This window comes from Perissodus microlepis, chromosome 7, assembly GCF_051167445.1.
Source record: "Perissodus microlepis isolate ML-2025 ecotype Zambia chromosome 7, ASM5116744v1, whole genome shotgun sequence".
Taxonomy (NCBI): Eukaryota; Metazoa; Chordata; class Actinopteri; order Cichliformes; family Cichlidae; genus Perissodus; species Perissodus microlepis.
Window position 1 is genome coordinate 55,467,518 of NC_140467.1, and position 18,461 is coordinate 55,485,978.

Here is an 18,461-nt window from a genome sequence, read left to right on the forward strand (position 1 = left end):
GTGAATCATGCTTTCATGCTGTTTGGGCCAAATTCTGATCAAAGGAGAATAATCACTCATCATACCAGGGAACATTTTCCAATCTTACTTTGAACATCAGCAGGTCTTTTTGACAAAGTCTATAATCTTAATTCAATTGAGTTATAGCATAGTCAGAAGTAATTTGTGCTTGTATCTGTCACATTTTCACACAAATTGCATTTTCAAATGCTTATATTATAGAGCTTGTTCTACACTCAAATCACTTGTTATTTTCTGGAAGAAAATTTGATTAGATATTTGTGCTAGATATGTGCGCATTTTAACAGGTATACCTATACAACCAATGAGTGTGTATGGCAACTGTAGTCACTTTTTAAAATAATTTAATATCAAAAAGAAAAGACTTAAATAGTTCAATTAAGGTATGGCACTGGCCCACTTAGAATGGAATTTTACAAACCCATAGAAATTATCCAAGCTATATAAATATGCTATTGTTTATATGTGCAGCTCAACATGTACATGTTTATAAAACATACAGAGATAAAATGTGCAATTCTTTTTTAGTGTCTAAAATAACAATTTGGCCGATAGCCAATTTTGTTGCTTTTTTTTCCATGTTTCCCTTTTTGTGTCCAGAAAACATATCTCTTCATTATATATAAAAAAGGATTATTTAAAAGTCTCTGTTCTTTAATGCAAAAGTAATATGGCATACTAGACAAATATCATTTATTCAGTAAATGGCACCTTAATTGCTATCATCAGGTCAACATCTGATAAAAGGTGAATCCTCACTGTTCCACCCCTGAAAAAGTAAAATGGCCAAATGGCAGATTAATGGGTTTAAAATGGTAGTCTAGAAAGAAATGGACATAATCACAGTGGCTGAGACGAGCGTTTTCTAGCATATGCATGACTTTTACTTAATAAATGATCTGCACAATTTTTATTTTGCTGTTGTAACCTAACACAATTCTCAGATTTCCTCTTTCACTATTTTCTGCTAGTATGGTAGTTTCACTGTATTTATATAGGTTTGAAATATAAAATATTTAACAGATGATTAACTAATGCTTAATAGTGTGCACTTATTATAAAGTGTTACCAATATTTCTTCTTTGTTGTTATACAGCCTACACGTAGTGACCGGGGCTGGCTGGTGATGCCCTTTGGTAAGAACCCCTGGTGGTGGTGTGTGGCCAGTTTCGTTCCTGCTCTTCTGGTCACCATCCTCATCTTCATGGACCAGCAGATTAGTGCTGTCATTGTCAACCGCAAGGAAAACAAATTAAAGGTCTGCAAACACCTAAGATGAAATGGTCACAGAAGAGATAAATATATAGAGTAAATTAAAAAAAATTCTGCCTAAATGTTAACAGTTATAGATATTCAATACATTACTATACTAAAGCAATGAAAGTGTCATGATGCTTTGTGATACTCAAATTTAAAGCAAATGTATTATTTGTGTTTTTGGTAATTTTTGAACTGTTTACACAGTTCAGGATTACATGGGGAGTGGATCTTCTGGGTAATTTCCCGTTATTGCACCCAATTTCAGAAAAGCTGTGGCTACCACTTGGACCTGTTCTGGGTAGGTGTGCTGATGGCTGTGTGTTCTTTCATGGGCATGCCATGGTATGTAGCAGCCACTGTGATCTCCATTGCTCATATCGACTCACTGAAGATGGAGAGTGAATCTAGTGCCCCTGGAGAGCAACCACAGTTCCTTGGAGTCAGGTGGGACATCCCCTGCTGGCTTAAGGAAGGCTTAAGATGGTGAAAAGTGAAAATGCTTACTTCACTTTTGAGATCTTAAAGATAGACTGCATAAAAAAGAGAGTCCTTATTTCAAATTAAGGTCTGTGTGGTTTCTGATTGCCTAAATCATCATTTTGTGTGGACCTAGAATAAAGTTTTATGCTATGCTTTTGATTCTTCACTTCCAGAGAGCAGAGGTTGACAGGCACTTTGGTGTTTGTCCTAACAGGACTCTCAGTCTTTCTTGCACCTATACTTCAGGTAAGTTCGTAGATGAGACTGATGTGGTGTCAGTAGAAAGTTTATATTGGTTTTATTTTAAAATGTATGTTCTGTTCAATTCAGTACATCCCCATGCCTGTCCTTTATGGAGTCTTCCTCTACATGGGAGTGGCTTCACTGAGTGGCATCCAGGTATACTACAAAAAAATACATATATATATATTTTTTTTCTCTCCATATTTTTCTTCATGGAAACTATAATCTATATGCCAATATATATTAAAAGAAAATGGTGCATAAATGAAAAATCAGACACAAGCAGAAAACAGGAATAACAAAAATCCATAGTCTTTTTCAGTGTAAACTCATTCATTTTCAAACACCATGTGACCTTTACTTGATAGGCAGATATAGCAGCTGACAGCAATTTTGCCAAGACTGTCTAAAGTCAAAAGTAATTTGTGTTTGTAATGTGTAACATTTTCACACAAATCCTATTTTCAAATGCTTATACTACAGAGCTTGTTCTACACTCAAATCACTTGTTATTTTCTGGAAGAGAAAAAGGTGGACGACAATTTTGTTTTTTCTCAGAGGGCCAGATTGTACAAGCTTAAGGAAATGAATGAGTTTATAATAACATATAATATAATATAATTGACAGATCAATTAAAGCACTTAAACTCAATTCAGTTTTATTTATATAGCACCAAATCACAACAAGAGTTGCTTCAAGGTGCTTTATATTATAAGGTAAAGACCCTACAATATTAGAGAGAAAACAGAAAGAATGGATAGGATATCCATCAAGACTAAGTATCTGGTTAGACAGTATGTTTCTAAGATTTTTAGGGCTGAGTACAATTACCTCAGTTTTATCTGAATTTTGAAGTAAAAAATTAGATCATCATCAATGAGTCTTTATATTTTTTAAGATATTTCTGCAGGTTAACCATTTGGTGTGTTTCATCTGGCTTCATGTATAGACAATGCTGGGTATCGTCTGTGTAGCAGTGAAATTGTATGTTATGCCTTCTAATGATACTGCCTAGGGGAAGCATATATAATGTGCACATGATATGCAGTCCTTGCACTGAACCCTGTGGAACACATGGCATAGAAATAGAATATTTAACAGTATTCTCTGAAATTCCTCATTTCTCTCATCACTTCCTAATAACATTTAAATTTACTCTATTAGTTCTCTATTCTCTATTAATCAGCTATGTGCCACAGGCCTTCAAAGGCGGCAGTAATTAAACCGTTACTTGAAAAGCCATCATCACTTGACACAGATGTCTAAGCTAATTAAAGGTCAATCTCAAATCTCTGAAAAAATCTTCAACTGCAGAGTAATGGTTTATTTAAAGAGTTTCAGTCAAGTTTAGGAGTTCATCAAATTAAATTAACAGTGTTAGTGAAGGTTAGAAGTGATCTGATGGCCTTTGATGGTGGAATCATCTCTACTTGTCCTGCCACACCTCAGCACAGTGTTCGATGCAGTTGACCTTAATATTTTATTAAAGCAATTAGAGCATGTTGTAGGCATTAAAGATCATATCAAATTAGAATCTGCAAATTGAAATGTAATAGATTCCAATGTGTTCATGTAAATGGAGAGTCCTCTTTACACACTGAGGTTAATTGTGGAGTTCCACAGGGTTCCTTGCTAGGACTAATTCTGTTTACATTATACAAATTTAACTTAGGCAGCAACATTAGAAGATTTAGGAATGGAATATAAGGAATAATTGGAATTTTTCATTTCTGGTGATTTCCTGGATGACATAATGTTCTGCTTCTAAATTCAGATAAAACTGAGGTTATTTTACTCTGCCCTAAAAATCTTAGAAATATGGTATCCAACCAGATGCTTACTCTAGATGGCATTACCTGGGGCTCCAGAAACACTGAAAAATTTGCAGTCATTTATGACCACCTTTAATGAGAATATTAAGAATGTAAGAGTGCTTTCTTCCATTTTTGCACAATCTCTTAGAAACATCCTGTCTCAGAGTGATGCTGAAAAACTAGTTCATCCATTTATTACTTCTGGACTGGACTACTAATTCATTATCATCAGGATGTTCTAAAAACAGAGACTAGAAAAAGAGTATACTTTGCCTATACTTCATTGCCTAAATATAGAACTGCATTTAAATTCCTGCTACTCGCATGGAGGGTCTTGAATAATCAGGCCCAATCTTCTCTTAAAGACCTCATAGTGATATATCACCCAAACAGAGCATTTTGTTCTCAGAATGCTGGCTTAATTGTGGTTCCTAGGACACTTAAAAGAAAAATGGGCTCAGGCCCCTCTTCTTTGGAACCAGGTCCTAGTTTGGATTCAGGAGACAGACAGCCTCTCTACTTTTAAGATTAGGCTTAAAACTTTCCCTTTTTTAAAAAAGCTTATAGTTAGGGCTGGATCACTAAACCAAAGCAGTAACTCGGTAGAGGTTAATTAATCATCAACTCAGCTTAAAAAAGGTTTTTTGCAGTCTGGATTGAGATAGTTTGTCTATTGTCTTAGTGCATCTGTCTAAAAATAATGCCCAGGTGCCTATAAGAATGCTGTAGAAATTTTACTGACCTCTTCTTGAATATAGTTGGGTGCTAGTTTTTTAATTAATCTGTAATCCCCATGTCTGTAGGTTCTCAGTCTTCCAGATCATAGTAATCTAAGGAGCTTGGAAAGAAAGTGACGGGACTGCGTTAAGTATTAACTATTACACTTCACCTCTCATCTAGGAGGAGGAGTGAGACACTTTCTTTCCAAGCTTGCTAGACTGGTGTAATCCTTGTTTCATCTCTAAAACACTAAATAAAAGAATACCTTAAAATATTTTCTCGATTTCTTTGTTCCAGTTCTGGGAGCGCATCAAGCTGTATCTAATGCCGCCCAAACACCAGCCAGACTTCTCCTTCCTGCGTCATGTCCCTATGAGACGCGTCCACCTTTTCACCCTAGTCCAGATTGTGTGTCTGGCTGTTCTCTGGATCCTTAAGTCTACATTTCTGGCCATCATCTTCCCAGTAATGGTGAGGGTGTTCTGTGTTCTTCTGTTTGGGTAAATGAACTGATTCTTACATAGCATCATTCTATGCTCCCAGACCACTCAAAGCACTGTATACAACTTGCCTCCTCATTCACCCATTCACACAAGCACTTCTTCTATGCTTACATGCTTTCCATCTACTAATCACGCACATTCATACTCTGATGGAATCGTCAAAGAGCAACTTGGGGTTTGTATCTTGCCCGAGGATATGTGGGATTCAGACTGGAACAGCCCAGGATGGAACCATCAACCTTCCGATCAGTAGATGATCTGCTATACTTACTGAGCTACAGGAACAATTTATCAAACTAAACTACCAAGAAGGGTCATTGTATAGCTACTAAACTAAAAATTATTCAGGCTAAAAGTAAAGCTAAACGGAGTAAACTGTCTTGCACGTCCTCTGACGTGAACAAAAAAATATGTCGAAACAGATGCTTTTCTATCATCATTTACTCAAAAAGCAGAAAGCAGGAATTACAGTTGTACTGAAAAAAGGTTACATTCCGGTTATGATGCAGCTAATAACTTTAGCTTGATTTAAATAATATTCAGTGACCTTTAAGAATGTCCTATTGACTTATTTTATTGGTCCTGTTTGGAACCTTTTGTAAATTTCCATGTTTTACCTTCCAAAATAATTAGTGTTTCTTTTTGTACTGGCTTCCTCCCCTCACCCCTGGAAATGTGACAAGCATATTTGTTATGTGCTTGTTCAAACAGTATCACACATTCAAAAACATTAAAATGCTGCTCCTAGTGATGAAAGTTTTTGTTAAATTTTGAAGAGGATAGCTAGAAAAACTGCCTTATTTTCTACTCTAAAGCTTTGTAGTTTTTTCTTTTCATTTCTTTTTTCATATTTTCTGTCTACTCTGATATGGCAAAGAGTAGACAGGAAATCTGACAGATATTGATTTGATTTTAAAAACGCATTTATTCACTTAATAGTGATCCATATAAACATTCAGCTCAAATCGACACATTCCTAAATAAAAGTTCAGAATTATTTAATGTAAACAGACTACCTTTATAGTCCCAAATATTTTGAAAAACCTCCAGCTCATCCATTTTGAAATAATACTTATATTTCAACATCACTCTTGAAAAGCTGCACACAGTCAGAATTTCGTCCATTATCAATCTAATATTTTCTACTCAAGTAGATTGCCAAATTGGATTGACCCTGGAAAAAATTCATCAGTCGTCCTTTTTTTCTTCTTTCTTTTGTCATATGAAAACCTGAAGATAAAACACTGTTTTGTAAAAATATTCTCCAAATGATTCCCAAATACAACTAAGTACTGAAAATTAATCCATTAAACATTGTACAAAACAATGAAAAATGTAATGTTGCTTGTACAAGTTGGTTTTTGTCACATCAAAACCAACTTTAAAATGATCTCTCCAAGGCGTATCATTTTTACTTGTTAACTTACTTTATTTAGAAATGGTCTAGAGCAGACTCGAACCCAGGCCCCTCTATTTCAGAAAGTCTGCTACTGAGCCACTGGGCCTCATTCACTGATATGATAATAATAATTGTATTAGTAGTAGTACAACTCTCTTCAATTGTGTATTATTTATATAGCGGCGATTTACAACAATGACAAGATAATGTTAATCTACCTGGTTTTGTAGATTCTCGGTCTCATGGTTGTACGGAAGCTGCTGGATTTGATGTTCTCACAACATGATTTGGCCTGGCTGGATGATATCCTGCCAGACAAAGACAAGAAGAAGAAGGAAGATGAGAAGAAGAAGAAGAAAGACAAGAAAGCACCAGAGCCTGAGAGTGATGAGGAGGTGAGGAAATGCACTATTTGTCAAGTGTGGATCTGTCTTTCTTAGTATTAACTGTGTATTTAAGTGTGTGTCACTCCATCTGCTGTGGTTGTGTCGATCCCGGGTTTATTTTCTCTAACTAATACTGTATGTTTCTCCTCTCCCACAGTGTTGCTGAAAGGCACTTCATTCCCTCTTACTACAGTCTTCCTGTCTGTCCATCATCTTTTCAGTACATCTTTCACCTCTCCCACTTTGTTCCAACCTTTAGAAACAGTGTGTTTGCTTATGTGTACCCTTTGTATTTATGCTTCATCCAAGTCTTTGTCCATACTAAAAGGGTTGCTTGACAGCTGTGTAGAAGCACAAGTGATGCCCACTGATGGCTTTAAAGGATAAGCTTGGTGTTATTGATCACATTTTTATTAGTATCTTTAGCTTGGTCACTATTAGCAGTATTAACTTTGCCCAGTTCACTGAAAAACTGAAATTCTTGTCTCATAAGCCTCTGCTATTCACGCCTGGGGGAGATGTTTTCCTGAATTGTGCAACACAGTTAATAAACTACACTCTTCAGTTCAGTCAGAAACCCAGCACAGACCAAAGCGATCATCCATGAAAATAGACATGAAAGTAAGTGGAGAGCAGGAGTGGATGTGGGTTGCAAAGCAGCTTGTTGCGGCTGAAGGAACTGAAATGGCCCTATCTGAGATTTGAAAATCTGTGGAAGGATATATGCTGAAACATCAGCTGATGTGGGCTGGAGTTGAGATCCAATTATGGCCGAGTTAGAATACAAATAGAACAGAAATATCCTTTATTGTCGCTCATTAGGGAAATTCAGGTGTTCAGCAGCAAAGTAACAGGCAGATGGAGCATGCAGATTCAAAAAAGAATTTACAACATGAAAACATGAATTTAAAAAATGTAATTTCTAGCCATGAGAGCAGTTCCTTCTTCTGAATGTTGGAACACTGTGCCTCTGTAAGTTCACCATATATATATGTATATATGTATATATATACATATATATTTCTCATCAGTGTGTCCTGGTTTTCCAACACTTAACGCCTTGGCGCCTCTGCTGGAATCTCCAACAACGAACTTATGGAATCCAACCTTTCGAACTACTCATCTTGCAGGGTGCTGGAGACTGACCCAGATTGCCTCCAGGCATCCCAATTAAGTGCCCACTCCCCACCCCTCTCTCTCTCTCTCTCTTAATATCTAGCCAACTAAGTGTGTGTTTACATGAGATTCACTGATCTTCAACCCACCTTATTCCCTCTTTCTATTTCTCTCTTTTAACATGGACAATTTCATTACATTTGAACATTCAGTCACATGTGAATAGGCTTCAGTTGAGATTTCATTAGCACGTTCACTTTAGCATAGTCCCTTTTAATTCAAATATGTTTCTCTTTAAAACTCTGTGTTTGTCAGTCACAGTTTACTCTATAGAATAAATACAATACAATCCCCTTTCTCACTAAATAGAACACTTTAAAAGTCAGGCATTAAGAGTGTTGTGTCTTGTGTGTGCTCTCATTTACTCACACACGGACTCACTCTCATATTTCTCAAGGCCATTTCTATACAGGCTGTCAGCTAAGCCCCGAGTTGCGCCTGTCCCTAAACTCATTATTTTCCTTTTTTTTAACTTTCTATTCCTATTAATCATCTTTAGGCAAAATCAAATGTCTTTATATTTACTGATTGTGTTCTGATCATTATTGTGCATAATTAACTATCAGCAAATTCACATACGAATCATAATTCTGTGTTTACCCCTCACAACATTTAAAACTACTTTCTTGATGAAAAATATAATGATGGGTTGATGACATAGTTGTTATCTTCTCAAACTCAAACTTGAATAAAAAAGTTGATGATGGATCATGTCTACACACACAAAATCTAGACACCAGATTCAGTTCAATAATCAGACATCTCTCTATTAAGATACTGATCAGACTTATTGCTTTGATTTACCTTTGATTAACAATAAAAAGGATCTATTTACTAGCAGATAAGGAAAAGTTCTGTTTTATGAGTTTGGCCATTTTCAACACCTTTTTAACACATAAGGTTGGGTGTCAAATCCTTTTATCCCCGGCTACTACTCCACATTATGTGGAATGTGCGTGCGTGCGTGCAAAAGAATCCCCTCTTGTCCCTGCGGGCAGTCTATCCTTCAAGCTCGGCAATACCCCCTACGACCATACTGAGACTAACCAGCTGATCTGCTCCACAGCAGCAGTGATCAGTGAGGTGCTTGGCTGCAAGATAAACAGCAACAAAGAGCAGTAGAAGGAGACCAAAGGCCATGGAGGGAAGTTAGCTAACTATCAGAGCTGCAGAAAGGTGCCTAAGAAGTACAGCAAGCTCTCCATACCTCAGGCCTTGGAAACTTCAATCCCATAGCACAAGTTACCATCAAGTGTGGGATCTACCAAGGACATACTCTGTCCCCACTGCTGTTCTGCATAGGCCGGAACCCCCTCAGTGAGATCACTGACAAGACTGGCTACAGGTACCGACTACGGAATGGAGCAGTGATCTACATGGAAGACAAAACGCTATATGCCCAGAGTGAATGTGACTTCGATTCACTGATCCACACCACCAGGATGCAAAGAGGTCAGAAAGTCATTCAGACTGGAGAAGTGAAATCAGATGGTAAAGAAGAGAGGGAAGGTAGTCAGAACTGAGGCGACTGTACTACCAGAAGGCAACATTGCAGACATAGAGGACAGCTACAACTACCTGGGACTCCCACAGGCAAATTGGAACCACGAAGAGGCTGCTAGGAAAGCTGCAACCACTAAGTACCTGCAGATGGTCAGGCAAGATCTGAGGAGTCAGCTGAATGGTAAGAATAAGATCTGGGCTATCAACACCTACGACCTGCCCATGATCAGGTACCCTGCTGGGATAATAGAAGGAGGAGATGGAAGCCACTGACATCAAGACCAGGAAGGTCCTGACCATGCATTGAGGGTTTCACCCCAAGTCCAGCATACTGAGATTGTACACTAAGTGGAAGCAAGGAGGCCAGGGACTAGTGAGTATCAGAACCACAGTCCAGGATGAGACAATGAACATTCACGAGTATTTCAGGAAGATGGCCTTGACTGACCATGTTCTCAGTCTGCCGCCTCAGACAGCAGAAACCCAAGAAAGAGGAGCAAGAGAGGAAACCATCATAGAAGGAGAGGCCCCTTCGCAGTATGTACCACCGGCAGATAGAGGAACTGGCTGACATCCAGAAAACCTACCAGTGGTTGGACAAAGCTGGACAAAAGACAGCATAGACACACTAATCATGATAGTACAAGCTCTAAGTACAAGATCCATAGAGGCTGGGGTCTATCACGCAAGGCAAGACCTTAGGTGCAGGTTCTGTAAAGATGCCCCAGAGACATAACAGCAGGGCGCAAGATGCTTGTAGGCAGGGCATACATGGAAGGCCAGAACCAAGTGGCTGGCATAATATACAGAAACATTTGAGCTGAGTATGGCCTGGAAGTCCCAAGGTAGACATGGGAGGTCAGGGTGGTCGAGAATGACCAAGTTAAGATACTGTGGGACTTCCAGATACAGACGGACAAAATGGTGATGGCTAACCAACCGGACATACCGAATGACAGCAACATCAGGGAGAAGGAACATGAGGCTGGAGAAGTACCAAGGGCTCAGAGAAGAGCTCAAGAAGATGTGGAGGGTGAAAGTAACAGTGGTCCCAGTGGTAATCGGAGCACTCGGGGGAGTGACCCTCAAGCTAGGTGAGTTGCTCCATCAGATCCCAGGAACAACATCCTGTCCAGAAGAGCGCAGTCCCAGGAACATCAAAGATACTGCACAGGACCCTCAAGCTCCTAGGCTGCTCCTAAGCTGCTAGAGTACCTGATCTTGAAGGATAGAACATCCAATTTTTCCTGTTTTTTTCAGAATATTATGTACTTTAATGTCTCACTGCACTCTGAAATGAAAGCATAATACAAATAAGCAATTGCGATTTAAAAAAGAAATAATGGAATAAATTATCAGACCAAAATGTATTCTAAACTTTGGACTCAGTAGTAGTAGCCACCTTTGGCAGATATAACAGCTGAACACATCTGTGGCATTCTTCCTACAATAGAAATCAAATAGTCTTCAGAAAGTTCTACACATATTTGTTGCACAAGTTCCTTTTGCAACCTTCATGTGTGGCACATGAAGGTTGCTTTGCTTTCACTCTACTGTCCAGTTCATCCCAAACCACCTCAATGGGGTTTACGTATGGAGTCTGTGCTGGTTGTGCCATGTTTTCGAACTTACAATCTTCTTCTTTTTTTCTGCGGTAGTTCTGGCATAGCTTAGACTTATGTTTTGGGTCATTATCTTGTTGTCCAACTAGGCGTATACCAGAGGGTATTGCATTACGCTGCAGAATGCTGTGGTAGCTGTTTTGGTTCAGGGTGCCCCTCACCAACCCTAGATCCAGTAAAACAGCTCCAAACCATCACACTTCCTCCTCCATGTTTTAAAGTTGAGGCCGCACACTGTGGAACCATCCTTTTGCCTACTCAATGGATGTATCGGAGAGCAGCTTGGGGTTAGTACCTTGCCCAAGGATACTTGGCATGCAGACTGGAGCAGCCAGGGCCCAGCCTGATGACAGTCTTGGGTGGAGAGTCCCTCATCCAGGCACAGGTGGAGGGGGGTAAACTGATGTTAATCAGGTTGTCAACCAGGATTCCAAGAATAATAACGGTAGTGACCACTGAACTGTATTCTGACAGTTTCCTGGTTGCTCTAGGTGGCAAATTTCTCTGTGTCGAGGGCTGTGGCAATGGCGTCCTCTGTCGATCTGTTTGTGCTGTTGGAAAACTGATGACAGTCTAGGTTTTGTGGGAGGGAGGCCTTTATTTGTTGCAGGATCAGCCTCTCGAAGCATTTAGTTACTGCAGACATTAAGGTGATAGGTCTGAGACACTTTAAGGTAGATGACTTGTTAACAGGAGTGATGGTTGCTGCGTGCTGCTGTATGCTGGTGTACCTGGGTTTTAAGGTCTCTAATAAAAACATCAAGTCTTATCCTTTAAGATTCTAATTTCTCCTGCATGCCAACTGCTTCCTCTTTTTGTCACTTAGCCTGACAGCTCTGCAAACCCTCCAGTGAAGACTCACATGGAGACCACAAAGCCCCACTCAAAGTCAGACCTTTCCCAAAATAACTCTCCCACCCAAAGCCTATCCTCAGATTGTGAGTACACTAATCATTTCTATTACCTATGTGTCAGCATAATTTATGTTGTAAATATTCAGTGTTATTAACTAACACAGATGAGGTGCAAACAGCAATCGATCTTGTTTGTGACATTGGATCTTTTGTAGATTTCACTTTGACTGTTGAAGTAAAGCACAGTATCTGCCAGTTTTCAGTGAATGTACTTAATAATTTCTTGTGTTTCTGTGTTTGTATTTATGTTATCTGTTTACATGCCTGTGTATGCTTGTTTGGTGTTGTTTTGTGCATATGTTCTCTGTCCATATGTGTGCATGTGGCTTCTTACAGGAGATGAACCCTTACTCAACAGTCACATCTGATCAAAATGAGCTAGACCACAGGTACTGTGTGCTGAAATTGCACGTGCCCTACAGTGATCTGATATATTCACCTGACAGGAACATTGGGGACAAAACTGTTATTTCCAGACCACAAAACACAGTTATAAATAAGAAACACACATTTCATTGAATTATCAGCTTCTGTATTGTATTTCTATCCCTAGTATGTAGGGTGATGATTTAGATGATCATAGACTTAGACATTTTTATTTGTAGAGCTTATGTTTGAAAGCTTGTGATGTTTCTGTATTGGAAAGATATAGAGTATATAGACAATGGAGTATATAGATAACGGAGATGTAATCCAGTGCACTTTCATAGAAACTGTATAGTGCAGTGTATGAAACTGTTATTTTAATTGTTATTATTATTATTGTTATTTCTATGCAGATCTGTATGTTTGGTATTTGACAGCTATCTCCATTACTGTAAGTTTGTGATTTTGTTAACAGCAAGAAGTTATAAGCAAAACGTGTGTTGTCAACTGTGACATTTTGATACCAATAGGAGTGAAATCGGAGCCATTGGTAATACGTGACAATTGTTTTATAGCTTTGCTCTGATTCCTGCTATAAATACTGTTCGTAAGTTTGTGACTGCAAAAATTATTATTATTTTTTATTTTACTATTTTCACTGAATTTTAGCCCAGTTTTCCCAAAGTTGTATAACACTTAAAAGAAATCAGTTTTTTCAAAAACAAAGTAAGTTAAAGTTACTTGTTGTACAATATTGCATTGAATAGTGCATTGAAATCATTTTAAACTCTTCAAAACTAATTAAGACGAGAAGATGAAGAAATGACCATTATGACTTTATTCCCCCCCAAAAAAAATCTATCTACTGTAATGTGAAAAATCTCGAGCCACCCCTCATTTCTTTACATTTTGTTAGAAAACTGGGAAAGGGGTGCAGTGCTTTATTCAAACATGTGCAAACATGAATGGAAATTAAAGCCACTGAGGCAGCTTTCAGTTATTTATTTAAGTGTCGTAGAGAAAACTTCTAAAGGCATCTTGAAGGACATTCAAAGGTCTTCTTTGGACCTTTCTGCCTTTTGTTCTGTTCTCAAGACTATCCCACGCTGCTTCAATCATGTTACACAGATTTTATGCCAGATACACCTTCTGCTACAATCCTGCCATTTATCGGTGATTGTGACCCCCAGAGACTGTGTTTGTGCCTCTTTCCAAAATCACTCCAGGGATCCTGTAAGGCCACAAAAACAATTTCAAGATACCATGTAGTAAACTGATAATCCTTGGTGATGAGATTTCTTCTTTAATCCTGCAAACCATAGCTATAAACATTTAATTTAGGATGTTTTAATCTGAAACAGTAAATACCCCAAACATTTGAAGCCAATTTGAGAATGGACCTCCATCTTAACATGTTTTTCCTTTAAGTATGATCTTAGCAGGTGTATCTGAATCATGTTGAAGTCTGGGATAAAAAATGTAACTTAAAAAAAAACACACTTCACCTTCACTAATGCAAAACAAATTACATTTTTAAATAGATGCAACTCAAAGATTCCGTTATACATCTTGTTTATGTGCACATGACACTCCGTTTAGCTCAAACTAGTAGTCTGATACAACAGTCCTGCAATCTTTTCTCAGAGTTTTGTGATGAAGTGAAGCTTTTGACTGAATATGCATCCACACAGCTCAGTCCACTTAGCCTGATGTCATTAGCCATTTCAAATACGTTAAAAATGGTCCATTTTAGCTCCAATAACATGATCCCCCAGCTGTCACAATAAACTGCAGCATTTAGGAATCCGAGAGGATTTACGAGATCCAGCTGATTAGAAGTTAGCAGAAAATTAGTTATACAGTTGGTATCTATATATATAATTTTGCGACTGAAATCTTTTTTGAAAAAAAGTATGTGCAACATGCTGTACTGTAACTTTGGATTCAAATGTAAGAAATAAACAACAAAAACTAAACTAAAAAACAGCAGTGATGTTTTGAGGGTTAGTGAGCTGGTTAGTTAGTGGGTTAGTGAGCTAAGGTTAGACTTGGTTTTTTTTCTGTGCTAAACACTATAGCCCAGAAAAACAATTTTTTTACTGCTTGTTTTGTTATGATCAGATATAAATCCATTTTTAAAAAGATGGTGACAGTGAAAAATGTGTTGAGACTTCGGTATTAGACTTTAGAAACCAATGGAGGATGTCACAGTAGCTATATCCATCTTTTATAATGAAAGAACAGAAAGACAGACAAGCTTTTTTTCCCTGTTTTTTTTTTAATAAAATTATCATCATCATTCATGCCTTAGCAATGGCTTTCTTGCTGCAACTCATCCTGTCAAACCTGCAGCTCAAAGTCTTCTCTTCACTAAGCTGTGCTTTGAAGCTGTTGTCATGTGAGCTGCCTATCAGGCAAGCCGTTAACTCTCAGAAACTTGTCCTCTGATTTAGTTATGTCTTCGGGTCTGCAAGACCTCTTCCTGTTTGAGTTTGCCCCAGTTCCTGAGTGCCTTTTGATGGTGAAGGAAACTGTACTCACTGACACCTTAACTTTCTTTGCAATTTCTCTGTAAGAAAGACCTACATTTTTAACTGTTAGTGTTTAAGTGATGGTCTGTCTCGCTTCCATTGTTTATTGCCTTTTTCTCACAATTCTTGTAGCAAAACACTCCTTTATGAAGTAGAATGCTGTTCTACTGATGCTCATGAGGGTACGGTACCACAGTGTGTTTCAACACTGCTTTTATGCAGACAGAGAGAGTTGTAAGTATTCCAGAAAAGTGGAACACCTGTAGAAATTAGTAGCACCAAATTTCAAGGTTTGATCAACCTCCATTACTGCAGAACAGCTTTAAATTGTTAACCCATTTTGCGTTCCCTGAACACATATGGAATTATGCAGTAAACAAAAAAGTGTAAAATTACGGAGCCCCGGAGGGGACATGGGAGAAAAAAAAATTAAGACGGACTTTTGCGAGATCTCGCAAAACAAACTCGGGATCTCGCAAAACTTTTGCGAGCTCTCGCAAAACAAACTCGGGATCTCGCAAAACTTTTGCAAGCTCTCGCAAAACAAACTCGGGATCTCGCAAAACTTTTGCGAGATCTCGCAAAAGTTTTAGCCGCATTCTTCCCGTTAGCTTCGAGCTAATGGGAGGTCGAGACCTACTAAAGCCGGGAGGAACACCGCTTTCCCGGCACATCGTGCCTTGACCTCCCGGTCGGCTTCGAGCCGGCGTCCGAAGAATGCGGCTAAAACTTTTGCGAGAGCTCGCAAAAGTTTGTTTTGCGAGATCTCGCAAAAGTCCGTCTTAATTTTTTTTTCTCCCATGTCCCCTGCGGGGCTCCGTATAAAATAACTCAAAACATGTTTAATATTTTAGATTCTTCAAAATAGCCACCATTTCCTGGGGCTGGTGACTTGGATGAATTCATCCTCAAAAGCAAAAAGGACTCTTAGTCTTCCTTTCCTGGAGCGGTCCGCATGTGAGTCAGTTTCATCATAGTGCTTGATGGTTTTCACCACTGCACTCTTTAAAATAACATAACATAATAATAAAATAATAACTCAAAACATGTTTTATATTTTAGATCCTTTTAGTTTTAGAAATTTTCTGGACTGATTGACCTTCAGTTCTTAAAGTTACGATGGACTGGCTTTTCTTTTTACTTAGCTAAATGGTTCTTGCCATAATGTTTTGAGTTATTTCACACTTCTTTTGTTTACTACATAATTCCATATCTGTTCATTCACAGTTTTGATGCCTTCAGTGAAAATCTACAATGTAAATATATCTTATATTATAAAGGTTTCAATCAATATATTCATTGTTCATTCATTGTTCATTATTCAGACTCTTTAAAAATAATATATATATATAAAATTTTCCTAAATGGCATTCCAAAAAAATATAAATATATATGTATACCATCATGGAAGGATAGGCACGGCATGTACCACCAGCAGATAAATGAAGTGGCTGACATCATGAAGTCCTACCAGTGGCTGGACTGAAAGACAGCACAGAGGCACTAACCATGGTAGCACAGGAACAAGCTCTGAGCACAAGATCCTTAGAGCCTGGGGTCTATCACATGCACGCCATGCCATGCAGGGCAACACCATAACCAAGTGGCTGGCATAATATACAGAAACAAGTTCCAAGGTCAAAATAGGAAGCGCCCCCTATGGTGGTCGAGAATGACCAAGCTAAGATCCAGTGGGACTTCCATATACAGACAGATAAAATGGTGATAGCTAACCAACCGGACATAGTAGTGGTAGAAAACCAGAGAAAGATGGCGGTAGTGATAGATGTAGCGATACCGAATGAAAGCAATATTAGGAAGAAGGAACACGAGAAGCTGAAGAAGTACCAAGGGCTCAGACAAGAGCTCGAGAAGATGTGGAGGGTGAAGGTAACAGTGATCCCAGTGGTAATTGGAGCACTAGGTGCGAGTGGCTCCCGCAGATCCCAGGAACAACATCCGAGATCTCTGTCCAGAAGAGCGCAGTCCTAGGAACAGCTAAGATACTGTGCAGGACCCTCAAGCTCCCAGGGCTCTTGTAGAGGACCCGCAGGGGCGAGAGGGTAATATATAACTAGGAATTCCTTAAATTATTTTTTAATGAAATTGAAAACTCAATTGCAAGTTTCAGGTCAATCAATCAAACATGAAGTTTATTATATAAATTATGGTCAATATTGGAATCAGAAAAATTATCGAGCATACACTCATTGACCGATTTGATCAGTTTCAAGTTGACAGCTAATGAGCCTGAGTCCTGAGTTTCACAGTCAGATCGACCCATTGCTCTTTGTTTCCAGCTTCAAAACACCAGATGGTTATGCCAAAAACACTCACATTCAAGTTTTCTGGCAGGATGTAGCCGCTGTGGCACAGAGTAATCACCAGTTGTTGACACAGTGGCTATGACCTGTGGAAAGCAAAGCCTCTTGAGGACATGGAGCAAAACAGAAATATCAAAAGTGAAAAGAACAACAGCACATGAAAACCCTCAACACTCCAACTTATTAAACACTGCCTCTCAGTGGTTAAACCTTTGGTTACATTTTGCAGAGGGTAACTGCCAACCACTGTAGAGAAATATATTTAAAGCTTTGTTTTCTGGTACTAATAAAAATATGTTTTAGCCAGAAATTATAAAATGAATGATACCCTTAAAGACAATATAATGAAATACATAACAGAAGGATGATTTGTTGCAGGACTGCTGGTTCAGTTTGAGGTCTGATTTCCTAATAAATTTAAAAATTGGAAACTGTGAAAGTCATGGAGAGTAAAAGTGTTCCATCACCACTGTTCCTCAGCATCACTCTCCACCTGAAGATCTCCTGTCCCCCCTCACGTGCCGACTCTGAACTCAGCCTCAGCCCTCCTCTGCAACACCAACAACACCAGCCTGTGCCCAGGGTCAGCATCCGTGTGGAGTCCGATTGCGAGGAGTCTGGCTTCCACTTCAGACAGCAGCAGCACAACTTCTACCCATCTGATGACTGGCCACTGCCTAAAATGGAGAAAGAATCTTGCAAGAAAAAGCAAGATCACTTTCACAACTCCTGTGCTGAAACCATTTTGTAAAAACAAACAATGCTGAAAGGTGCAAAGTGTTGCTTACTGATCACAGATCATGTCTAACATCGTTTAAGTGGTTTTTTTTTGTAATTATCAGCTCCCGGGTCTGCTTTGGAAACCAGCTTCTTGTAGTTCCAACGAGAAAAACCAAAGCATATTAATGAATGCACAATCCCTCTCTGAAGCAATTAGATAACTGATAAATAGGTCAGTTTAATAGGTCAGTGTATTTGATGAGTGGTCATGATCTACATGTTTATGCGCATTTCTGATGTAAAACCCTGATCTAAAAAATTAAAAAAGAAACATCCATTTAAAAGCTTTTGGTTTGTTTTTGTCATAACAGCGTTCATGCAATTCATTTTCTTGTCAGGTAATGCTTTCCCCAGTTTCCCTACTTGTATTTAGAATAAATGATACTTAATGTACTGTATAATGCAGTACTTTCTGTAA

At 38.6% G+C, this 18,461-nt stretch overlaps 1 protein-coding gene and 1 long non-coding RNA gene across 2 annotated transcripts in view; one reads left to right on the forward strand and one right to left on the reverse strand.

The window, feature by feature from the left end:
* The window catches only part of slc4a5b (solute carrier family 4 member 5b), a 56,498-nt gene extending 38,484 nt beyond the window's left edge, over positions 1-18,014 (forward strand). Inside the window, exons 20-27 of the mRNA XM_084936103.1 lie at positions 1,118-1,279; positions 1,547-1,725; positions 1,935-2,007; positions 2,092-2,160; positions 4,837-5,010; positions 6,672-6,836; positions 12,379-12,431; positions 17,744-18,014. Of these exons, the coding sequence (XP_084792229.1) occupies positions 1,118-1,279; positions 1,547-1,725; positions 1,935-2,007; positions 2,092-2,160; positions 4,837-5,010; positions 6,672-6,836; positions 12,379-12,431; positions 17,744-18,014 (1,146 nt within the window). The remainder of the gene's footprint in view (positions 1-1,117; positions 1,280-1,546; positions 1,726-1,934; positions 2,008-2,091; positions 2,161-4,836; positions 5,011-6,671; positions 6,837-12,378; positions 12,432-17,743) is intronic.
* On the reverse strand, positions 1,183-17,806 carry LOC146384212 (uncharacterized). The gene is made up of 4 exons (XR_014800823.1): positions 17,731-17,806; positions 17,277-17,349; positions 6,660-6,749; positions 1,183-1,291 (listed from the first exon to the last, which is right to left on the reverse strand). It is a non-coding gene; the product is annotated as an uncharacterized LOC146384212 (long non-coding RNA).
* Positions 18,015-18,461: the final 447 nt, after the last annotated feature.